The sequence below is a fragment of the Ischnura elegans genome, chromosome 1 (assembly GCF_921293095.1).
Source record: "Ischnura elegans chromosome 1, ioIscEleg1.1, whole genome shotgun sequence".
Classification (NCBI taxonomy): domain Eukaryota; kingdom Metazoa; phylum Arthropoda; class Insecta; order Odonata; family Coenagrionidae; genus Ischnura; species Ischnura elegans.
Genome location: NC_060246.1, coordinates 149,300,807 through 149,327,679, shown reverse-complemented (window position 1 = coordinate 149,327,679; position 26,873 = coordinate 149,300,807). Strand labels below are relative to the sequence as shown.

The window sequence follows — 26,873 nt, the reverse complement described above, 5'->3', positions numbered from 1 at the left end:
AGAAAATTTTTATTTCCTAAGACAATCTGTTGATCAGATCAATATATACTATCCCTTTTCCTCAGCAAGAATTTCAAAGGGCTGCTTGTGACTGGAAAATCTGACGTGGATAATAGTATGTTTTATTCCCTGTATAGCTTACCTTTTCATGCATGTTAAAGAATTTGATTTAAAAGAGTCAAAATTTTTACCCTAAATATTTTTCACTGGTAACGGTAATCAGGATAAATGGGTGGCTATTTAAAATTCTTGTTCTGTCAATTTGAACCACTACAAATGAATTTTGTTCGGCCGGTAAATGCCAATTTAAAAGAAATCCTTCTAATAAAAGTAACGCCATATCCTTGCCAGGTCAATGGATATGGCGCGATGGGCTAACTTTTATTTTTTTTGCGGAACGTATGCAAAAATCCGGTCCAGGCGACTCATAAAGAACGTGTTCATTTCCGTAGGTGATCAGTGTCTCTTTTTCCCTTCCCCAACAAGAAAATGCAACGCTCCCAAATGACGTGTAATAATCACAGTCTGAAGGCGATCCTTAACGGCCAAAACGCCGAGATTATTTTTTTAATGTTTCTTGGAACGTATACGCTCTCTCTCGCGGCCGGAAAAGGGAAGAGGGTTTGAAAAAAATGAAAATAAACGAAGGGGTGAAATGGAGTGGAGACTGGAGAGATTTCCTCTCCAACCCTCCTCCTCCGTCCCGAGCGACTCAAACCCCACCCCGTCCGTGTCCCCCGGGGCACGCTCCCCTCACTTCTTGGCCCTGAGCCAGCGGGTAGAAGAAGCACAGCACATATAAAGACACCACCCTTTCCTTCTTGCTCCCTCTCGAAAGTTTATGGAGTGTCTACGGGGTCGACTCCTCTTTTCGAGTGTGGACGGCTGGCATGTTGGACGGGGATATTCTTTCAAATCCTTCATTTATGAAAGAAACAAAAAAATGGCATTGCGAAAGAGACGGGAAGATGCAGCGTAGTGGTGCGTTTTCCTATTATTTTTTTTTGTGAGATGAATTTTAAGGAGGCATGGAGTCGAGGAGTGCCGGGAAAATTATGAGGAGTTGGTGGAACGGACGGAGGAGTAGCGGTCTTGAAGAAAGCGGATGAATGGATTTGCGGGGCAGGCAGTCAGTTCATCCCGCGGGAGGGCCACTCGTATGGCCAGCGTGGACGGTCGAATGCAACAGCCGCGGTGGTGGTCGTCGCAAGTAGCAATCGTGGCGTAATGAGGAAGACCGTGCTCCTCCCTCCGTCTACGTGAATTTTCTTCGTTTATTAGCCTTAGGGTCCAAATTTGGATTTTACTCTCCTCCTCTCCGCCATTCATAGAACGGTGGAGGCTGTTGCCCAAGGCGTTGCTTATTTCTTGGCTCAATGGAGTATTCCGAATCAGGAAAATTGCCTCGTATTTTGGAGCGAGAACTAGTTGCGGTGATGTACTTGTTTTGGATGTGGAGATTGTACTCACGCTTTAGAGAAATTAACTGGTCACGATTTTTATCTTTAAATCAGTAGCCAAATCGTCAATGAGTCGGAAGTTTTCAGAACTTAAGGTGATGAAGTGGAACTCTTATTCTAGTGAGAATAGACAATTCTTCGGGAAAATAATTTTAACTGTTATTTACATTAAAATTCTCTTCGTCACCTGATTCGTCCCCCGTTTTTTCCCTACCACATGCATGCATGGCTAACGTCATTTGGAACGTATTCAATTGTCACGCTGTTAAACTAAAGGAGAGCCACATCAAGCAATGCATATACGGAAAAAGAGCGTCGTTTCATATGAATTCGAGTAATTTCACCTTAACTCTGAAGAAATGGTTTATTGATTTCTTTGGAGTGAAAGCTATCATTTTTTCGTCAATTAAACTGTGATTTTTCCATTTTTACTATTTCTTTCTAATAGCGATGCAAGTGAATGAATCATTTTATGATTTTATAAAAAAAAGAAATACCGATTATCTCCCTAAGTCATCCGAGCCTATTATAACAAGAAAAGTTTTTTCAATATCTGTGCAGAATTTTCTCTTTCCTTTATTGCAAATTTGCCGAAAAGATCATGATGTAAGGCATCAAACATTATTTATTTAAATCATTCTATATGTAGATCAGAATTTAAGGAACACTTAGTATTTTTGGTGTAACCTTTCCTGAGAAAATAAATAATAATATCTTTAAAGTATCATAACTTGTAGTTTGTAGTCAGAGATATTTTATCATTCTAGTTGAACGTTGTAAATATAAATAAGATGTAGGAATAATAAAATGTAGAACAAAGACATTATTCTCAATATGTAGAACCTGTGGAATCTATTGAGGATCTAAAAGATTCAATCTTAGAATGCATTGCGTTGCTAAGTATGCAATCTTCAAAGAAACAATATTTGCTTCTCGAAAATTTTCCGTGAGAATTTTATTGGATTCGTTTTGATTAAACTCAAGTGTAATCGTGAAAAAAACACCACATTATTATGACGCGAGATTGAATCTTGGTAGGAGGAGAAGATTGGTATGATATAGTGCAATAATATAAAGATGTATTCAATATTGAAATATTTTTTGAAAAAGGTGGAATTACTTTACCTAAAAAGCTAATGCTTACAAAGTAAGATGTTATTTTGCTTGTTTACAGTCAATCATAAGTGTACTGTATATTTTAGAGTAAAAATGCGAAATAATCTTGCCCATACACTCTGAAATTCGGGGTTAATATATGATTATGATGTTATTACTAGGAAAAATAATGGAAAAATCGCTTATCCAATCGGCTATCGCATTAATACTGTTATGAAATGGACTTCAAATAGCGCGATGACTCATCCTTTGGTTGAACAAAGCAATCATTAATCTGCAACCTTCATTTCAATACATAGACACCAAATCTGTAGAAGATGCTTGAAAGTATCTCAAGAGCTTACATCCGGCTTAAATTCGGCGATACATGAAATATTTTTGTCAAAATAATTGGTTAACCGCACCAGATATTTTTACTACTGACTAAAATATGGTCTCTGTACTTGCCGTTGCCCAAACACGGCAGAATAAGTTTGAAACCTGAGAATTCTATTAAGCGTAAGGAAAATGGGGTTGAAATCATCTAAAAGCAAAAAAATCGACCGACTTCTTCAGGTGCACTAACTTGATCTGATTTTATACTAGAGATGCAAAAACGGGCGTCCTACTTTGTGTAAGCTAGTAATATGATTAGATTGAAGGTTTATTTCCCTTACTTACTGCTGCGGAGCTCTCAGTAATGAAACTACTTTGGAGGAAAAAACTAGGATAGCAAGGCCAGACTGAATGCTTTCACGGAAACTTGCCTTTGAGCTTGGGTGGTAAAATGTCGAATATGCAGCACTCGTGCTTTGGAAGTTCCCCACCAAATATTGCTTATCGTAGCTAACTCAAGCTTTTTTGGCGGACCTTTGATGTTGCGCGTAAAATCAAAAGGCGGGAAAAGGAGCGGTAATTATCTTTGAAGGCGGAAGACCTTGACATTTGCGCTTCCCTTCCGGTAGCGGGCGAGGAAGGTGAGGTGGGGTTAGGTGTCACCTATTGGCGCATCGTAGATCGATGTAGCCTGAAACTGATTCAGCTTAAAAACTTCTATATCCTCTGCAATCTATTACTTATGTGCTATGTTTTCTAATTGACACGTTAAACTTCTTCTCATTGCAGATTGGAGTCATTTTTGTTTTCTCTTATTCGGCACTTTTAAGCCATTGGCGTTGTGTACATACTTCGCAGAAGCCAAATCTAAGTTGAGTTTGCAAAGCTGAACTTCCGCGAACTCCTTCTGAGGTCATCTATGTGATACAATGATAATAATTAAGTAGGTGTAGTCTAATTCACCGAATGAGTAATTTCAAGGAGAACTTAATACTCATTTTGATTTTGAAAGTCGTCCGATTAAATTCATACTTGTTCTTTATCCTAATGTACGCTGACGTTTACGGCGTTGGCTTGATTATGCTCCAATTACTAGACGGTAAAGGGACTACGGCATGATGGCATGTGACGACCAGGCATCACGCCGTACTAAGCGGACCAACGGGGATTGGAGCTGGGGCGACTTGTATAATTCACAAGCAACGACCGGCGTTAGCATACATATGGATAAAGATCAAATATCAAGTTAATCGAACGACTTTCGAACCAAAATGAGTGTTGAGCTCTTCTTGAAATTACTCATTTGGTGAATTAGACCTACTTAATTGCACTAGTTAACAAATTTAAACTTTTTTTTGCAACTGGTTTGTAAATGGGTGGATTTACCTAATTTTGGGGTGCTGAATACACTGGTAAAATCAGTTTATCTCTAGGACGTCACATTTCCTAGATACACAGCAGAATAAAAAATGGTAATAGCGAAAATTGACACAAAATGAAGAAAAACAAAATAAACAGTCAGAATGTTTGAAATTAATACATTTTTGTATGATATATGAGTATAATGCCAATAAAAGATCCAAAACAGTTTAGAAGATATTTTCACCTTTAATCGTCTTTGTTTTTTGAAAAATGCGACGACGGAGCTATTCTTTTGTTTGCCGTTTCATCACTCTCCCTAACAAGACCCCAGCAGTAGTTACCCATCATCGAAGGGTTCCAGTGACCTTTGTAACGGTGTTCCATGGTAGGAATGTCTTGGTGAAAGCGTTCACCATGCTCATCGCTTACGATTCCCAAATTTTCCGGGAAGAAATCAAGGTGAGAACGTAAAAAGTGAATTTTAAACGACATTCTACACCCCATGTTCTTATATATAGTTGTCCAACAGATCATTCATAGTAGTAACATAGTCTATGTCTTTGCTATTACCCAAAAAGCCCTTCACGATTGCTTTAAAAGAAGACCTAGCAGCTAATTGGACATCTGTGAGTTTGGTATCAAAGGTCGGATCTTTCAGCAATTTTCTTATTTGTGGTCCAACAAATATACCCTCTTTCAGCTTTGCCTCACTTAATTTGGGAAACTTTTCTTTTAAGTGATTGAAGGCCTCACCTTCTTTATCCAGAGCTTTTACAAAGTTCTTGATGAGGCCCAACTTGGTATGAAGGGGAGGCAAAATGATTTTATGGGACTCAACCAATGGGGTATTGTTCATATATACGTTTCCAGGGTTACGAGGTGCAAAATTTTTGTCTTGATCTCCAAGAGGACAATCAAAATAAGTTTTATACGCCTTATTAACTTAATCAGTGATTGGTTTTCTTTGGGTTTTTGGAGTGAATTTCCCACACACAAAACAAAAGTTGTCGGGGTGGTTTACACAGCAACGGGATTTACTAGTTGCCATTTTTCTTAGTGTAAGTTTTATATACAAAACTTTCCACTATCTTTCACACTAAACACTCACTTATGATCTCTTTCACACCACTGGATTACCAAACCAACAATTTACTGACGATTTGTAGATCTTCCAGCTTTCTTCGGCAAATAAAAACAATTAACAACAAACAATTAAACATCAAAACAGAAGACCAGCAAAAAGCGAAATACTAAATACGAAAAAAAAGACTTTAAAAACTCAAAAATGGTACGTGCTAGAACATATTGAAAGGTATATTCGGATTCTACACAACAAATTACCTACAAATCGGTGTATCACATCCCAGGTGCAAAATGGCTGTTGACTAGTGTTATTATAATTGTATCGCAAATAGATGACCTGAGGAGGAGTTCGTAGAAGTTTAATAATAATAATAGCTTTACAAACTCAACTTAGTCTTGTCCGGTGTCCGGTATTCTGCGAAGTCTGTACACAAGTTATTAACGCTATATTAAATGTACTCGTTTAAGCAGTTTTCATCTCCCACTCATAAATAATCTATTTATCCTTAAAATATCATCATCGGTAACATTATTTCGGCGTTATATTTTCCTATCTAGCAAGTATTACCTTTGCAAAAAAAGTGACAATGACTAAAGATATCTAATGGTCTTTTACGATAAGGGAAAAAGGTGAAAGGCTTAGTTTAAATAATATCACGCTTCACTTCGTATAAGTTACTATATTCAGAATTCTATTTGAACTTTTCCACTAAACTTCAATATTGGTACATCATGTTTAACCTCTAAGCAGTATCATGATGTGCATAACTTTGCAATCTGCTAATTATCTATCACTAGGTTCCCGTATCCGCAGGCAGTATTATTATCGGCGGCGATGATGTAAGCTATAAAATTATTGGTCGGTATAAATTAGATCGCGGCTGAAGAAAGGCCAATGCTATTATTACAGGCCAATTGCCAATGGCAATTTCATTAGCACAGAAATTCCATAATTATTACAATACAAGTCTTTGGAGTACGAATGAAGATATGCTGCTTCTTTTTTCGACAAGTTTCAGTTTTCACGATCATGAGAAATATTTTACACAAAAATTAAAATGTCATCTAAATGCCAATTGTTGCACTGAAGGATTATTTTAAAAATCAAGTCTAATTTCCAATTTAAATGCGAGTTTTTGTGAATTATACATTTTAAAACCTATTAAAATATCTCCTCTAAATATTGCAAAAACAATTAAGAATATACTTCTTTATCATAGCGTTTGAAAGGAGGTCGAATTATACTTCTGCCGGAAACTATCTCTCTTCGTATACTGCGGGGCTTATATGCCATTGAATTATGGATGCTATAAATTACCCCCGCAATGTTTTAACTCCGTGTACAATGTGGATGAAATATTCCTAAATGAGTAAGTAATTGCTTTAAATTTAACTTCTAGCCTCCAATGTCATGTACATTAAATTGTTTGCTCAATATTCGAGAAATATCTTTCTCTTGAGTTTTTCTTTGGGAACGAATCACTTGATTGAGGCAATTTTTAATTTTATAAAATTAAAATTACACTACACAAATTAAGCTAAAACCTCATATTCATTGCATATTTTCAAAAACTTACATATCTGAACGTTTCTATTTATTTCAAATTCAGCTTTAAAGAAAAAACTTTCGATCAATGAAATAAACGAATCCTCAGGCACATCGTAGGCTTTTTGCAGTGTAAAATATTCAAGGTCATGTAGTGTGGTAATGCATGCACATAGTGAATTAATAATAAGATGACAGACGGTGGTTATTTATTTCGACCCTCCGCTGCACTTGTAATACACTGCTCAATTTTGGCGTTTTATGACTGCCTACTTTAGCTGCAGGATTTTATCGCTTTTCCTGAAACTACTTTGAAAAATAAACGTATATCCACGTCTAATGAATTTGAAATCATTCAATTAATTCTTTGAAGACTTTCTGACTAGATCAGCTGCTATTGTCGAAAGATTTGTTCCTGAATTATAAAAGTAAAATAACCTCCCCATTCTATTTCTAATAGCTGAGGATCTCATGAAGACCTTTATTTACTGCATTTCAGTTAGGTTAAATTTAATGCCATTTCCCTGAAAATTCAGGATAATCATTAAAAATCATATCGTAAACATAGCTTTGTAGGAAATTTAATCATTGTTCAACTAATAACCTTCAAGTATTTTTATAGTCATTCATTATAATTTATTTTTAATGGATCCTGGAGAAAAAAAGTGGCCATTAATTCTTGGGAAATTTTTTAAAATCTTGATTTTTAGTCACTTTGACAAATATCGAGCAAAATTAGTCGGCACATATCTCAGATTTAATTTGCAGACTTGTTGTACAAAGGTACTCATTCCTTTCACCTTGTCTTGCATGATGAAATATTTCATTACCCCTTTGGTGGTCGCGCCGCTGCACTCCTTGCGGCATACTTTGTGTTTCTTGGTTACCAAAGAACCTGCTGGGGCGAACCGCAGACGGGGAATCAGATAGTTAAAATTCTCTCCGAAGGAATGATTCTTAAAATATAGGTCTAATTCTTAATTCTAATCAAGTTCTCTGAAAAACGTTGCCCACTTAATTATTATATTAAAAGTTTTTATTTCAGCCAATCACATAAAATATTGGATAATAATCACGAATCACGAAATAACGGTGTGCTTTTGATGAGTTCGAAAAATTTCTCTCAGTAACGGGCAGAATGGCATTTCCACGATTTTTCCCATTCCCAACGTTGAGGATTAATTTTTTGAACAAAAGCTTAAATATTACCGATATTTCGAAACCCAATAGCGGTGGTATTTTGTTTTTGTGATTTCTTCACCAATTCGTACTTCGCATACGCTCATTGTGCTATTCAGCGAATCACCATTTATTTGATTGTCATTACAAGCGTTCGTATTCGGAGAGATATGATCGCACGATTGAGCCATGGGAAAACGTTTAAATAGCTCTTTTGAAATGCGCAATCGCCATTCATCTGCGTCATTGAAATGAAACGCCAGTGAAGGGAGTAAATATTTTAAGCATTTTGAACCTATTATTTTTTAAATTTGATACAGTGAATAATGCTCGTAAACTTTCTTTAATTTTTTTTTTTAATTTACTGCTGAAAAATGCAGGGAATCGAAGAGCAGTGCATTATGCTTCGTACGCAGCGACAGTCTTCACAATATTCAAATAACATAAAGTCATTGACGCTTTTAAATAAATATTTTTCTACTTTTAATTGGTAATGAGTCCTAAAATATTAAGTTTGGGCATAGAATTTCCGTTCTGCGAAAATACTGGAACTTCTATTGGTTAAATAGGCAATGCATTTAAGCAAATGGCACTTGAAAATAACTGGCACTCTAATCGTTTACTTTTCAATATATTTATGATGTATGTTTAATTTTTTTAATCTAGAGTTTTTTAATTAGTACAAAGTTTGACTTGAATATTTTCCATGCTAATTAATACTGTCGAACTTGATCGATCAATTTTAGTGACAATTAGTCTTGTATTTTAAGCTTCATCGGGGTAATTTATGAAATTTTAAACAATTTATGTAATTTATACGCTCAAACCTTCAAATTTAAAGCGTGTGAGAAGTGGTGTATGATATATAATAATGATTTATGATATTCGTATGCATTGAATTCTTAAGTGTTTTTTATGCTTCTATTTATGCCCAAAAATGTTTGTATTATTTAGATTGTTTTTATAGTCTCTATTTTAAGTATGCTATCACTAAAGATGCTTGAGGATCCTCAGTTATACGAATTGCAATAACATGTACGTCCTTTCTATCCTCTGACACAGAGGCCAAGTATCAAAGCATCACTCCACAAACGCGACAGGCATTTTCTATATATTCCCTGTTACAAAGGAATAGCCAAGCCTTAGATCTCAAGAGCAAGTAAAAATTATGGTTTTCCCATCAGCATCTCTGCTGGCATTCACGACCAGAGAAATTAGGGTGGGAACTCTTGCGGCATGAACGACATACTTGGATTAAACGCTGACCTACTCAGTTGATGTCTGTCACGCCCATCGTGGGTCGAAAATAGTGCCTGTAGTACTGGTATTTGTGAAATGAGCGTAGTGATTTGATATGATTTGTTTTCTAACCGATGCTTTGTGATGACCTTCAGAAAACTATTTCAGTCATCTGCGTAAAATGCAATTACTATTTTTCAAGCGCACTTCTTTTTAATGTCAAAGGTCGTCGCAGAAGCGTCACCTACTTTTGTGTCTTCCAAATCTCATTCCATGATAATGGAGCAGATTATTTATTTTTCTAGCATTTCAATAAATATAATTTTTTTGTACTTCATGTATGAGAAAAGGGTAGAGAAAAGTAGATTATTTTTTCCGAAAATTACGTTAGAGCTTTGTAATCAAATTCATTTTCGCCTTTTTGCTTCTCTCTATATCAGGCACTTATATGTTATCTAGCTATCATCACCGTTAGATACTTTGATATCAAAGATAACACAGGCCAACAAAAAAAAACTTTTTTTTTGGTGCCGGGAGTTTTTGAGCTGATATTAACAATATTAGAGGTGCTGAATCCAAATATGATATCCGTTTTTATGTAACAGCTCTACTTTTTTAGATACGCCGCATTTTATGGTTATATTCTTTCAAATTTTTGATATATTTCAGAAAATATTTTTCAAATTTAAATCAATCTATAAATAAACTAATTCATAATCACTCTGCAGTATTCTTTGAAAATCACCTTTATACCTTTGAGAAAGGGGTTGGGGAGGATTTGGCGTGTTTGAAGAAGGGGGAGACAGGCGTACAGAGCGGAGGCAGTGGGAAAAGATACAACTAAGGGATGTGGAAAACCCACGGTGGAAAAGGACCCTAGTCATAACTGTAGAATAACGACACGTGGGAAGAATCACAGATAAGTGGAGAAGAGTAAAAAAGGGGGTATAGGGTAAAGAGAGAGTGTGTCTTTGAAAATGGAGAGGCGGGAGTAAGTAAGCAGTAAGGGGATTTCCGAAAACAAATGGACAAATTCTCAAAGTTTTTGTAAAGCAGCCTCTAAAAATGAGCTAAATTCGAAGAAGCTGTGTCAATCATTGTGATGTGTTTTGTTACATTTGTGGGGAATATACTTTAAAAGAAAATAGGAAAAACATTACAGACTTTGTGAAACGTGCATACCTAGGATATTTTGGTGTTCAGCTTGGTAACCAAGGTAAAAAGTAGGCACCGCATGTTGAGTGTAAAACATGCACAGAACATCAGCGGTATTGAACTACAGGAAAAAGGAAAAGTTTAAAGTTTGGTGTGACAATGGTTTGGAGAGAACCTACAAACCATATTGACGACTGTTATTTTTGCATGGTAAATGCTTCGGGAATTAATCGAAACAATCGCCACAAATGGAAATATACAGATTTGCCTTCAGCTAGACACCCAGTACCCCATTCAGAAGAAATCCCGATCCTAATATTTCAGACATTACGAGATGTATGTGAGGATAAATATGAGCCATGTGAACACATTCCTGATTCTATTGACGATAGTGACAGTGACTACGAGGCAGTATCAACAAATCCTCAACTATTTAATCAAGATGAACTAAGCGACCTTGTTAGAGAATTGAACTTACCGAAGGAAGCATCTGAACTACTAGCTTCAAGGATGCATGAAAAGAATTTAATGGAACAAGGTACAAAAATTAATTTTTATCCCACAATTGAAAAGGATCTGCTACCCCTCTTTACTCAAGAAGACAATCTTACATTTTGTTTAGACGTTAGAGGTCTTCTGAAAGGAATGGGACTACCGCAATATGAAGCTAGTGATTCGCGTTTGTTCATTGATAGCTCCAAGCGTATTTTAAAGTGTGTTCTTCACAATGTTAACAAGTTTGGCTCAATACCAATCGCTCATTCAACTGAAATGAAAGAAGAATATGATACAATGGTATTGGCCTTACAGAAGATAAAATACTAGGGACATCGCTAGGTGATTTGTGTAGATTTAAAATTGGTGAACTTTCTTCTTGGGCAGCAATTTATTAACACAAAATATCCTTGTTTCTGGTGCCTCTGTGCTAGCAGGGACAGACAAACCACTGGATTAAGAAGGAGTGGTCAAAGAGAGAAAACTTAATTATTGGGTAAAAACATTATTGCTGAGTCTTTGGTGAACGGGAGAAAATCACCTTACCGCCCCTTCACGTTAAACTAGGCTTAATGAAGCAATTTGTAAAGGTTCTTGACAAGGATGGACTATGCTTCGGCTACTTTAGAATAAAAATGCTGCAGATAAGTATAGAAAAACTGAAAGCTGGTAGTTTTGATGGGCCACAAATCAGACAACTTACAAAGGATCCTGCTTTTGTCAAGCCATTGAATGAGATTGAAAAAAACAGTTGGCTTTCATTTGTTTAGGTAATAAAAATTTTTCTCGGAAATCACAAGCGAGATAAATTATATTGAGCTGGCAAACAATATGCTCTTCAACTTTAAACCACTTGGATGTAATATTAGCATAAAAGTTCACTATACACAGTCACTTAGACTGTTTTCCTGAAAATTTAGGCGACACAAGTGAAAAACAAGGCGAATGATTTCACCAGGAAATCAAAACAATGTAAGATCGCTACCAAGGAAGATGGAATAAACATATGATTGCAGATTACTGCTGGTGCTTAAAACGAGACTGTTTTAACAAAGTGCACGCAAGAAAATCGCGCAAAAGGAGCTTCCGTAGTCTTGAGTGACGTTTTTACGTCTTTTTTTTCTTTAAATTGTTTTATTTCAGTAAAAAATGTTACTATTTGTATTCAATTGTATTGTAAAACTATTGTAATTGTAGGTAATTTAACATTCCTATAAATAAATCAAGTCTCTATATTTTGTGGGTTTTATTATTTATGTAATATCATCATATTGAACATTTTTTTACGTAAATAACAACATATCTGTATCTAGAAAACTAGAGCTGATAGGAAAAAACTAATATCATATTTGGATTCAGCACCCCAATTATACTTAGAATCAGCTTTAAAACCTCCGGCACCAAAACCACTGTTGACCTGTGTAATTCACATACAATTTTACTTTAAGCGTTACTCCTCAAAAAACTCTAGGAACCGAAATCTAATGTAAATTAGCCTTTCTAGTTTAATACAATCATCACTAGGTCACGGATTTTGTATTAATGCAGTGAATTTAAATAGGTAAACTTTAACCTGGCTTGCGTGTCATGTCAGTAAACTTTCCTTTTATGTTTGCACCAATATTGATTCGGTTTAGATTTACTAAGTATTACATTTCTGACGATGTATACGTATACGGTAACATCAGAGAGGCTGAAAGCCCAAGGTATTTAGACGTTTACCCTTTGGAGAGGTGATCTTAATAAATTGAAGAATTCAGAAGTTTATATTTTCCGGTCCTGGAAATTCTAAACTGGGTTTACAGCAGGTATTAATATTTGCAGAATCATATCGCTTTGATGCTGAAGTCGAGGTTGTTGTCTACATTTCATTTACGCCTTCAATCAATGCAATGCCTTTAAAAATGAATCTCCTACATTACCACTATACATTTGTCTGGTGGTCATGAATTTCGTCACTTCAAGAGGTATCAATCTATATTGCGGGTGTCTAGCATATCTAATAATTTCAATCTCAAGCTGTGAGAATTTTTTAAGCGTTGCATACGTTATTTAATGGTCAAAGTCTGGAAGTTATGGCACCAAGGGATATTTATGTGCATCATAGTCTATCGTGTTCTCTTTATAATATTCTAATGAGCCTGTCCTAATAACGCTTTTCGCCGCTCTTAGATGCTGCATTATATTCCAAAATCATGAAATACCACTCTTTGGCGGAATTATTAAACTGTGGGCTCTACTATATCAGTATAAATTAGCTCCATTAATAATTATTTTTTGTTATGAGACCTATTAATCGATACTTCCACTGCATAAACGCTCAACAATCGCCCTCAGAATCAAATCCGCTCATCTGTAGCCCTAGTATTACTAGGAAAACGGCCCTATACGAGCGATTGTTGAGCGTGTTTGCAGAGAAAGTATCGTAATGTATCAAATTACCATTTCCACCGCACATCTGGTTTCGTAGTATAGGAAAAAGAACCAGTAATATTCGGCTATAGGAATGTGCATTAATAATTCGGGTTTCTTTGTCATTTTTAATGGTTGAATAATTTAATTTATTGCCATTGGACTCGATAAAATGGATTATATGGTGAAATTGGGCTCAAATACTGCCCAGGGGTCTGGGTCAGGTCTATTAGAATTAATGTTATGAATCTCTCATTTTCCTAACTTTCCTATTTTACGTTCGAATACGATTCTATGCAACATCAATGCTGATATTCCTTGGGAATGTAAACGGCATTTTGGATGTTTTAGCCGCATTATAATTGACCTTTGAGGGAAAAAATATGATTATTTTTCATAGTTTTAAAGTGAATGGAAAATTAAAAGGGAAATCTAGCTTGTGCCTTTTCGTCATTTCACTAATAGGTATGTGATATTTTAAAAGTGATGTTTTTGTTAGAAATAATAAATTGCTGATATAAAATTTTCATCCTAAAGCTATTATGGTGAAGCCAAGTATCATACTCCTGAGTTTAGGTATTTATTGCCTTCTCTTTCGAACATACATAAAAAAGATACCTCAGGACAATATTTATCTATATATTACTAGAGATTGAATTTACTGTAAGGTGGCTGAATAATAGGGTAGTTGCCTTCATCAAAGAAAACGAAAGGCATTGATTGCGATTCGTTACCCACCATTAGTGTATTCATAATACAATAATTATTTGGTTTTTGAAATACCGGTTTAGACGAATGGCAAGGGTCAAATTTTATCCTCATTTGAAAAAGGCCAGATTGGCGTCCATGCGATTCCACTCCGCATGACGTCACAGGGACCTAGTTTCTACACGAGAGGATAGGAGTTATACATCGTCTGAGGTTACCAATGCATGCATGAGGCACAGAGCTCAGGGAAACATGTCTTAATAATCACCTATTAAAACTGGCTAAGTTCGGAAAGTTTTCTTCTTTTGATAAGGTATTAATAAACCTTTTTTAAGCCAAGCGCTACCATCCAGCAAGGTACTCAGCTATCCGCTAGCATCCTGCGACGTATCAGCGCTAAGCCTCGCCTCAAGGTCACCTCACCGGGCGGGAGGGGGAACCAGAAATACGACGTACGGAGATATTTCCCGGCATTCATACTTAAGCGTCGCGTTTTCGCGCGCTTGAAAATTTTCACTTTTCATTTAATCGCGAAAAATAGATGTTGTCATTTAAAAATCTAAGAGCGTGAAATACGTACTCCAGGAGTAATAATCTTTCGATTAAAGCAATAAAAAAATAATAGGAAACCACCCTATTGTAAAGAAGTAACCAAAATTCATGTCAGCGAATAAAACAATTACGAGAAAAGCGTTTAAAACATTTCGTGTATGGGGGATGCTAGAATATCTGATCGTTTTTCAAAATGTCGAGTCACATCGTGTTCCCAAATTTTCCCCGATGTAACAGTATATGATATGGTTTATATTAAGTATTGGATGAATTATTTTCTCAATAATCTGTCTATTCTCCAAAATTTTAGATAATTATTAGAAAAGATATTTTTATGTTGATTTAGATGTCATCGTTTTTGTTCATTTCTTTAGAATTCAGTAGTTTTTATAGCTGTTATGCAGCATTTTAAAATCTCTATGATATCGAATTAGCGGTTCACTAGTATTTTGCTTCTATTGGTTTCATTATGTTGTGGTGCGCATGCAGTTATGACGTTGACTGGACAGTTGCAATCCGCGTCTGTGTCGCTCAACTCTCCCGCCGGAAGAAACTTCGAGCTCCGATCAACCGAGAAACGTTGAGAATCTCTCCCTTCGACCGGGGGTTTTGGGGGCAGAGGCGAGTAATTGTGTGCGAGGTATTGCGAGAGGACGCATCCGTAGCAGCGAGACGAATATCCGTCGCCAATTTCATATTCGATGTCTAGTGACAATTAATACTCATGAAAAATATTCACATAAATGACCTGCTGATTGTTTAAAAAAATTATCGGTATAACAATACATTTTTTTAGCTATTAGTTCCAGATTACAACGAACGGAATGTATATTATTTTATTCTTATTCCACGGTAATTTGAAGGGAAAGCAGAAGCCTTCTAAGGAAAAATCTTTCGAGCATTTCATGAAATTTATTTCAATCTCCCCTGAAATAATGACACTCAATAATAATCCTCAGGATATGATGCAAACAGCAAAAGCGTACTTTCCCCTCCATGTTTCGCGAATGGGAATCGGAAATACTTGGTTGATATGATAATGGAAGGAACGAAGAAAAATAGCATACTCCGTCGTTCAGAAACCCCTTATTTTAGGAAAACACTTCCAAAAATATGAATTATAATAAAATGGTGACGATTGCTTCATTTTTTAGAATAGAAAAGGCATGTAAGTATTGCATAATTTATCTGGTCAGTCCTAATAGTCAGCTCCCCTGGTTGGGATATCTATAGATAAAATATTTTCGAGATGAATATAATTTTCTCCATTTGGTATAAAAAAACGAGTAATTTCTTTCCTTGATAGAAAAAAACGGTATTTATGCAAAAGCCACTCTAAATCATTGTGGAACTCATAAAATTGAGCAAAGTGTTTAGTTTGAAGAAAACAACTATTTTAGATATGCGGAAATGAGGATGAATGAGCTAATTGAGAGTAGCATTGGACCAGATTGGTTCGACGGCGATTTAAATATCTTTATCTTTAAGAGTCCGCCATGTCCCTTATTGGCGGAAATGGCTGGCCGTGAGAGCAGTAAAACACGATACCTACTGGAAATTAAAAGCCCGTGAGATATTGTGAAATGAAGGTTGGTGTGATTGCCTGAAACGATCTTGCTCTCGCGTATACAATTTTAGTCGTCGGCAGTCAAGAGTGAAATTAGACTCGCTTCCTAATCAAATGCGATGTGACCCACTTCCCCAGGGCCTTCTTGTCCCCCTGTTCGTCCCTATGAGCATCAGCGCTCGACTTCATACCATATAGTCTCCTCTTTTCCCTTTACGCTCACCGCGATGGCTTTTGGGAACTGTGTCTTTTGTTGTGTAAGGTCAATGTCGCGAAACCATTTTCGCATTACCAGTTCATTTAATGGGAATTATGACGCCCCCGGTGGACCAAATTTAGCCGATAGGCAAATTGCTTCGCAAAATTCCTTCCTGGGAATAACCGTATCGCGAAGTCGTTAAGGGAGCTGTGCGGTATTAAATTCTCGTTCATGGTGGTAAGGGCCTGAGGGCTGCTTACCGCATTAATGGCCGACGCAGTTTGTCCCTCCGCCGCGCTCCGCTTGACCTCTGGGGGAATATCTTCGAGGAATGAATTAGAATCACAATTTCCGAAGAAGATGCCTTAAGTGCTAAGGTCCTTGGGGTGCGATGTTGTCCTAGTAAAAATATGCATATAGTCAGCTGGCTCAAGTTTCCATTATGGAGGTGAAAATTTCATTGCCATGTATTCTTGATCATTTTATTCCGGTGCTTATAAATTTTCTTGCTTTATTTTTCAAAACATTAATTGAGAATCTTGGAGAAAAGCTGTTTTTTCCAGATGCTTAAACAATGTTATGATCTCGGCCTATGTATTAAAGTTTTGGTCAGTACGACGTGTTGCTTTGTAAGACCAACGGAGGAAGGATCCTTGGTCGTTATCTATGTTCATGATTTTCACTCAGCAGTCACATCAAGACAACTCTGAATTCAGGCTTATTATAATATTCTTGGTTAGCATTAAGTAAGCCCTACGCTGCATTGTGGTAACTTATTACCAGGCGTAATTAATACATACACCCATCCTGTTTTCTTTTAAAATTCTATATCTAAAGCCATTGCTTTCTCTAATTTATTACCATCTTTAACGAACGTTAATCTCCCGCAAACAGTGGTGCAACAAGTGTTTCACGGAGGCAAAAATAAAACAGGGCAACAAATTCGAGAACCCGTTTTAGAGGGAAAATATAAAGTCTATTGGAAAATCCTTGCCATGCATTTGTTTATGGCTTTGAATTGGCTCCATTCCATTTCCCAGGGATAAAGTTTAGCCATCGAAATTATTCAACTCCGTCCATTGTTCGAATTAATACCTCGTGACCCAACCGATAACGCCTAACTTTTGCTTGTGAGTTTCATTTGGCGTGGGGACGTTATATCGCGTGCTCAATATTACTGGCAATCCCTTGATTGCTTCTAAATAATTTTATTGAGAGTGAATAGGCATATAGTTTTCTGGGACAATAGAGCTCAAATTTATACATTATGAACTATGCGACGATTTCAAACGTGTTATTTCCATTCAAATAATTAGGCACATATCTTTGCGCCAGTTGCCAGTGAGAGTTTAACTTCTCAGCTATGCTTTATAACAGCAATAGCAATGTTTGGCGGTTTTAAGAATGGTGGTATTGTCTTTCACTTATTAACCAATCTGCCATTCATTCTCTTTCTCTCCAAAGTGATGTCGGATCAAGTTTCTTCGTCTACCCAAGTGAAATCATTACTCGAGACAGGTCCTATTGTCCGATGGAATTTTTCCGTTATGGGATTTATTGGAAGTACTCTTAAGGAAAGAAAAGCAAGTCTTCGACTTATCGAGTACGAGGCACGATCGCAACCCCGGATAAATATTGAGTATAGTATTAGGGTAAACAACGGGTGTCGCATTCCGTGCAAGAGGCCTTCAATAGGTCAAGGTTCTCGACTTATTACTACTGGGATCTAATTATGTGTAAAGCAAGTGGAAATTATTTTGTCTTTCGATGGTATCAATTTCTTTTGCCTTTAACTCATGAAAATTATTTCTTGAAATGTCTTCAACCTTGCATGGAGCACAACAAGTTATCTCTCAGTAAATTAATATTTTAACAGTTTTCGTAGAGGTAATGAATGGTTTCGGTTTCATGGTTCACTATATTGAATCTCTCTTAAAAGCATGCCAGACAGCAGCTTTTTCCCTCAAAATATACTTCACCAGGTTTTCTTTCAGAAATTAACCGAAATTGATGATATCATACCTGAAAATTTCTCTTATAGTCTCACATCGATTGTGTGTGATTATTATGTATCCGAATGCCGCTATTGTCTGATTCCTAGAATTGGCTCAAGATGGTAGCTATTGAATTCAAAGTTAATTTTGAATTCCGTTCCAATTAGGAAGGCAAGCATAATGAGGCAGTTACCAAGTTTATGTTTTTTGGACATACGATCTTATGCCTATTTAACGCTCTACTCAAGTGGGCAATAATTTTATGGGGCCTTCTTTTATGATTCATGATAAATAGTTTGAACTGGAGCCACTCAAGATCAATGTGCTTCTCTAACTTTTTAATCTTAACATGTGCAAGAGCCATTATTTAAATCCTTGCCGGTTGGATGGTCAGGAACAGTGCATGCCGAGAAAGAAAAAAAAGTAAAACAGAGTGGTGGCGTTTTAACGGTGATTTTGTTCCTTCCCAGATCAGGGAAGAGCTCTTTCTTCCGCACGTGAAGATTTTGGTGGCTTTCTGCCAAAATTTATTGCACCCTCCCTCGTCGAACACTTCTCTACCTTGATCCACTGCTATACGCGAAGAGGATCGCTACATATCTTACCCGATTGTTTATGTTTGTGTATATTTTATTTTTATTCAATCCTTTACCTGCCAATTGTATGTGTATTATCCGAACGATAATTTTTATATGTATTTGTGAATTATATCCATAAAAATAATCTAACTCATCACTGTGTGTGCATATTATTTTTTTCTAAATTATTACTCATTACGATATTGTGGTCATGCACCACACTATTTGATTAATGGATTTTATTTATAGTAACCGCTTTTCTAATGCCTCTCAGTCGCATGAATGTCTTATCAGTGACCATATGCCAAATGCCTACAAATATTATACTTCGCTCATGACGGAAGCCACTATAACCAGAATGAATTTTACGTGCATTTTAAACATTTATGAAGCAGCGCCAGCGTGTGTATGTAGGATATGCTCAGAAGAAGCGAGGGAATTGGGGTTGAAAATGCCTGAGAGAATCGGGGAAAACCGCGAGCCTGTGACGCCAAAGCGGAAGGAAGTATGGGATGGCAAGTGTCGTTGGGAGATACTTGGGTGGTGATCGGGGGAGTGTGTGGGTTAGCAGCTACGTCGTTAAGTTAATTGGCGTTTGCAGATGCTCCCCCAAGCGCCTTAAGCATCGCATAACAGATGGATCGCCAATATACAAGCGGAATACATCGTGCGCCAGAACGTTACAAGAGCTTGGCGATAACACTTGGTAGGATTCACACGTCTTTACTGAAATGCTGTGATGAATTCCTAAAGTGATCTAGTCTCCGATGCCAATGAGTGTTTCTCATCCTGCATACATTTACTCTGACTTGAAACGAGTAGTAAGAGACTTCATTGACTATCAACAATGTACCCTCCTTATTAAAGGTATATATATATTTAATAAGAAGGAAAGCCTAAAATGTATGGTATATGCATGTATTAATCTTTATTTAACTGGCCTTTGTTGATTGTTCCCTAATTACTTTGTAAACTTATCATCTGTTCGTTTTTCAGTGAGGAACGGCTCATTTTATTATTCTGTAGAGCATTTAATTCTGTAATAGACACTTTGCTTCCTCGAATATCATTTCTGAATATAACTGTCGTTCTTGTAGCGGAACATTGTTAAGTACTTTTCTAATTGATAACTGTTGTTGTTGTGTGGCGAAATTATTGATACAACTCATTTCTCTATACTTAAAAATGGCAATCGAATAAAAATATAATAATCTAGCTTTTTCGTTGGACCGCTGCTTCTGGTAAAATTCTCTATTTTTTTATAAAGGGATACAGGTTTTTTTAAAAGAATATACAGACTATAGTTTGGTAAATAACATATATTTCTCGGAAATAGGAGCTTAAAATAACGCGCTTTTCCTCCCTTATGTATCGGCCCCCTAATTTAGTTCTCAGTTTCGTGGTCCTCTCTGAAAGTGGCACTTTGAAGACGTATGCACTAGAGGCGTTTTCGTGCCCCGTAAATTATCGTTTCTCCATGTGGCCCGATAAATTTATTCCCCCTATGTCGCCTTTTTTTCAGAGTAATGGGTGCGCGAGAAAAACTTAGCGAGCATATTTCCCTAGGAATACATGACGTACGGCCGGCGAGGAGTGATTCTCCATCTAAGCCATAATCCAGGGTAAGACTCGCAGGGACCCTCACCAAGGGCAAGAGCGACCGTCGTGACCTCCATTTTGCCCGCCCCAGAGATCGTGCCCATTTTCCTACTAATCTCCTCTACGGGTATCCCACAAAGCAGTGCTCCTGGGTAATCGCCTGTTTTATGGGCGATGGTGGCTCTTTTCCACCCGGACCACTACGCCTCCCGCATCTCAGGAGAAGCAGCTTTTTACACTTTATGTGTGAAGCTACTCGTGATTATTTTTAAATACTTTGTACTGGTTGAACGATGACATTAAGGGTTAATTTTCTGCATTTCAATGGAGTTTGGGCTTTTGAATTAAATTGATTTATTTCCTTTTTGTTAAGCCGGTAATTCGACGAAGGGTAAAACTGTTTCATGTAATTATGAAAACTTATACGTATTTGCTATCTTTTAGAGTATAATAATGTTATCATTAAAACATGATTTTAAATAAAAAATCGAATGTAAATGGTTTCGGGAAAGTGCTGTTTACATTTTTATGTCTTTTCTTCAAATTACGTGATTGCTATTGATCAATCATTTTCCTAATTAAATGAAATGAACAGAATGAATCTTCGAACGATCTTAAAGTATGGTTTGGATTCCTATGTAGGAAATAAAATGATGGATAAAATAAAAAAATTCTAGAAAGCGGCAGGCAGAGATAATATTTTCTCCTATATCCTTTCTTTGATTCATTAAAAACGAATTTTCTATTTCGAATTTAACGGGACCGTTTACTAGCGTTTATTTAATGTGTTTCTTTTCTTTCTATTTCAGAGGTTGGGCTTTACCTGGGGTCGCCATGCGAAGTGGCTTGTAGTCCGCGGCTGCCACATGTCGTCTGCAACACAGTGTCCCGTATCTGCGAGTGTGACAAGAAGTATCCGGTCCGCATCGGCCCACGAGCGGGGTGTGGAAAACGTGAGTTTTTGTACCTAAATGTCTCTTGCTATGCTATTCAGGTCAACGCTGATATCACCTGGCTGTCTCATTTTCCAACTCAATCACAGGCATCTCACCGGTTTGGTGAGACCACGTTATCGCTACGCGCTTTATAAATGTAAAAAGGATTTGGAGGATTTGTTAGGTGATGTCGATTTAACGGTTAAATTTATCATGAATAAATTGTAGTTTTTTGTATATGTGCCCGAAATTCAATGTTCAATCACGCAGGATCTCTTTTTTGTTGAGTTTTGCTCATATTTGGTGGATTAACGTGTCCGCAATTGAATGCATATTTTTATTTCCAATATTAATTTTTATTGTTAGCGCGTCAACCATTTCCTGAGCATTTTAAAATTTGACTATGTCGTCAAAGACCATGTCACCAATTAATTTCTGAGATATTTTACTTGGTAGTTAATGTATATTCCATAGGATTTGTTTTGACATGTATTTATCGTGAGAAAAATATCATCACAGTTTATATGTACAAAGAGTGTTAACAGCTTTTTCATTGGTATAAAAATCCATTCGGAATAAGTAAAATTTCTCCCGGGATCAAGATTGGTTATTTTATACACTTTTTCTCACGCATATATAAGGGTGATAGAGTGTTTATATGTTTAGGCATATTTAAAACTTTATTAATTTTTCCACCAACTTTAAATTAAATAATGAGTATTACGCCAATTATTGATCCTAAAAAGGAGTATAAAAGATGATGAGATGGCACAATAATTGCGTCATATCCTATTTTTATCGTATTTTCGCGGTAAGGACAATAAAAAATCTAAAGTTGCCTTATAATTTCTTTCAGTTTTTCAGTACCATTTCCATAGGAAAATAAAATATGACATACCACATTTTTTCTGAGGTAAATAGTTTTACCTCTCACAGATATTGATTAAATTCTTCTTAAAAGACAATTTTTCAAAAGTATGTAGAGCTTCCCTTTCAATAAACCAGTGAGTTAGGAACATAGGAAGAAACAGATAAATTGATATTAGAACCAACGATAACTTAAAAGAAAGGTTCATGCGTGTAACACATACAGTAACCAAATTTATTTCGTATTCTTTTTGTACACTCTAATTAAGCAATAATGTAATGCTGCAAAGGAAAAGGCTTGATATTCTTCCATTGATTTCTTTGTCGAAGCGTATATATGATCTCTGCGTGTACTCTGATTTAAATTTAAGCTAATTATATCAAAATAGCCATTGCTAGCGGTCAAATCAGGAATTGTCTCTCTGATCATTCCTACAGGATCCTCATTTGGCCTACCGTTGCTCCACTCCCTCTAAAATCGGCGGTATGCAAATTTAGGGCTCAGCATCCAATTCTACAGTTGGTGTCACTGTTGAGATGGCACTTCTGCACAAAAAATCTAGTTATATTTCCCTTGGAAAGTCCTCTTTGGGAATGGGTCCTGTGTACCCAGGAGCGGAAGCTAGAATCCGCCTCCGATAGCCGCCATACGACCCAGACCCATCCATAACTATGTCAAATTACGGCTTCCTTGCTTCACATATGTTTTATTTATTTTGGTTTTTGTTGTTAAACATTTAATTGTCAATATTAGCTATTATCACTCATAGATATAGTCTCATTAAGAAATACTAAATTCATATAGGTTAATTGCGAGGAATTGCTTCCTCTCGAACAATATAATAATAATAATAATTTATTACTCCACATTTGTTTTTTACATCTTAATACAATGAAAAAAGAGAAGGAGCTTTAGGTGTTCTCGAAGGTCATAGGACCTGAATTGAGCCACCATCAATTAACAAAAATGTATGCCAATAACATAATAATGCAGTACATGATACATAGTTTTGTGTAAATAACATCAAAATAAATTTTCAACTTTTTCTTGCAATATTACGGTTGTTGATGGAAGAAATTGTGTGCATAGAATAGAGGAATAACATGTTCAATTTTAATGGCAAAAGCAAAGTTAGGGTGAAAAATATATGTATAACTTTAATTTTTATGCATTTTATTGTTGCAAGAAAAAAAATAATTTAAGATATCAAAAAAGTAATTAAAAAAGAAGCAGTCTTATTTCCTTGAAATCGGTTAAATTATGTCTATCTCTTTATTCATTGTATCCCATTGCTCTAAGTCTACTTAGTAATTTTCCATCTATGCCCTGCGTTAATGATTTTATCCAATTTTTAACCCTTATCTTACGGATTTTTAAGTATCACCACTATCGTTGAATGTGGAACTTTTTTCCGTGTGTAAAGCATACATGTAATGAGATGATTCTTGTTCTACTTGGACCCACATAAAAAAACCCGTGTACGTTACTTCATTAACAGAACATATAGATAGCTTATTTTCCGTAAATAAGCTATGTATATATTTCGTATATAAGCTCTGGCAGCCTCCCAATTTTCAGCACATAATTATTATTTATCGCAATAGTTTAACAATTTTCATCTTTGATTTATCTAAATAACCATAATTTAATGCTTATCTCACAATAAAATTCTCTGCTCATATGCCTTCAGCCAGTAATTTAATCACAAATGACTGTCTTTTAATCCCTTTGTATGGGATTTGACACTTCTTTCCGGCCTTTTCTCTGGAAAATTTCCAAGTTTCTCATTTTAAGCCCCTGAAATTCGGAAAATATTGGGCAAATTCATCACCCGTTCAGGACTGCAGAGCCTATAAAGCGAAGAAAGTTTGGTGATCTTTCAGCTACGAAATTTCCGGACGACGCTGAGAATTAAAATGATGATCTTTATCAGTCATCTTTTGGCGCTTGCAGGCGGAGGATAAATTCATCTTGAAAGAAGTTTAGAGAAGCCAGCAACCCTAAAATTGAATGGCTGGGAATCGGAACTTTCTCTTGAGAATCACCCTTCTCACCATCGTCCCCACCCATCGACTCAACCCTTCATCCTCCTCCACAACCCTTTTTACGTACCCATTCCTGTACCCTAATCGTTCAAAGCACCCTTTTGGCACCCATCGCCTGCCCCTCTTTACCCTGTAAACTTACACCAAAGCCTCTCTTTTTCGCCTCGCAGCTATTAACCTCCTCTGCCCGCCCTTTCAACCACCCCACGCTCTTCCCCATCCTTTCACTACATCTCCGATTACCCCTCTCGTATTTTTTCCGCAACCACTCATATCTTCTCTTAGAGTTTCCCGGTCGCAATATTTTCTCTTTCCCTTCCTTCGGAAATCTCTCGTGGAATATGCAATATTATATCTGATGGTGGGAGTACCACATGTAAGGTTTTTACACCAAACGCATGGACTATAATCCGAAGTTTATATCATTAATTTGGGTTGAAAAGGAGAATAATTTCACTCAGCATAAGATCATGGTCAAAACGAAAAATGAAAATCCACCGGATCAGAAATAAGCAAGGCTTAGGCGCCGTCCTGGTGACTGCGCGTCAAATGTCTTATAATTTCGTTTTTTTATAATTTGTACAAAAAGTAATAATGCGCGCATGGAATGGCAAGAGAATTGTGGATAAATTTTTAGAAAATCGTACTTGATAAATAAAATTGACTGTGCACATCACATTGATTTTGATTGGTAATATCTTGTAAAATATACCATAAAAATGACTTTAGCATGACAGTCTGGTGATTCTTACGTACTTCTCTAATTTCCTTCAATGCGAAACGTACCAATGTAAATAAATTTACCAATACGTATACATTTGGTCTTGGGATCATTAAACTTGAATCAACTTTGAATCTTGCCAATTTTTTTCTTTTATTGATGGAGTTTTTGCGATCGTATATTTTTGTCTCAAGTTAAGGGAAGTCCGGTAGAGATGCCCCACCTAAGGAAATGTCTTCATATCTATGATTGAGGTAATAGTAAGAATGTAGGACTTCGCGATATAATACAACATTTATTGATTATTAACAATATACGAACAAATTTCGATTAAAAAATATTCACCCCAAAATATTTAAACTCTTCCATAAATATGCATTTGGCCATCTCTCCCAACTGTCCGGGTGAGACGCCCCACCTCCTAGGGAGAGATGCCCCATGCAGCTCAAGCTGAATTCAATCTCAATTAAACTTGTTATATGGTAACACATTCAAAATAACTTAAATTTATTATATTAATATAACATTTAAACACATTTTGAAGCAACGTTTGTAAAAGGATTGTTCTAAATTGCATGATTTCAGAGAAAATAATCTTTAAATATTGCACTGAAACTCGTTTATGTACTAATGAATGACAACAATAGAAATAATAATATTTTACAGGAGCTTCTTACCTAATTTACAAAAAAATTGTTTAAAACGTTGCTATTCTTTTTTCCTCGAGTTTCCTAGAATTTTGGTTCTACATTTATTCCCTGAGATTTCCAAAAATTGTGCATGACTCGTGCAGACAATGATCGCAATTGCAACATTTGATCAAGTCTACTGTTAATTTTGTGGTAAAATAGTTATCCTCACATTCCAAAAATCTGATATGGTCATCATCAATGATTAGTTTTTCCTAATTTTTTTCCAAATTTACAATCTTTGAAGCGCTTTATTTTTTACTCTTCGCCCTCATCTTTCTTTATTTTACGTGTTCGCCGAACGTCAGTACTTTCGCTGTATGTATCAATTTTCTCGAATTTATTTCGAAGGTGGTGAATGATGATATTTGATTCGACGCTTTAGTAGGTGCCATTATTGAATTCAGATGATCCTTTGACGGCTTAAAAGTTGCTTAAAGGCTTCTATGGATGTCCCAGGCATTGAACTAGGGTCATGTACTCCGGACAGTTTCTTAGAGCTTTGGGTTTCTATCGCTATTATTCCATCACTTATGTTGAAGAAGTGTTTAGGTAATGTTGATGGGTCCATAAGAAATATGTGTATCTCCCTAAAGCCAGAACTTGGTCGGAGTCCATTCAGAGTCTGAAAATTTCTTTTTCGGTCAGACGCCTTTGAACATTAATGAGGAAGAACTTGCTCTTCAGCGTTGCAGCACGCAATCACGGAGTTGTTCTTTTCTCTCTCCATAGATAACAGAATCTGAACATCCTTAGCACCTTTTGTGGATAAAATCTTCCCCAGGACGTTATTTAGCCGACAACCACACTCGTCCATATTGTAGGCGTTGGCCGGCCTGGTAAAGAAATCATTCTCCTGAAATAATTCTGAGAGTATTTTAGCGAAGTGACTAATGCTTTCTCTAGTCATACCTTCACCTCTAGTAGTTGACAACCCTTAAGACTGCCTAGCACTAAGTTCTGGATTTTTTAAAATGAATTAAGCCACTCATAACCCGACATCTTCAGTTCTACATTGAAGGACAAGCTTTTCAGCAAACTGATAGGCTATTGATA

At 36.4% G+C, this 26,873-nt stretch overlaps 1 protein-coding gene across 1 annotated transcript in view; it reads left to right on the top strand.

Annotated features, from left to right (window-relative positions):
- The window catches only part of LOC124172104, a 199,857-nt gene that overhangs the window by 108,122 nt on the left and 64,862 nt on the right, over positions 1-26,873 (top strand). Inside the window, exon 2 of the mRNA XM_046551513.1 lies at positions 21,369-21,512. Coding sequence (XP_046407469.1) covers positions 21,369-21,512 — 144 coding nt within the window. The remainder of the gene's footprint in view (positions 1-21,368; positions 21,513-26,873) is intronic.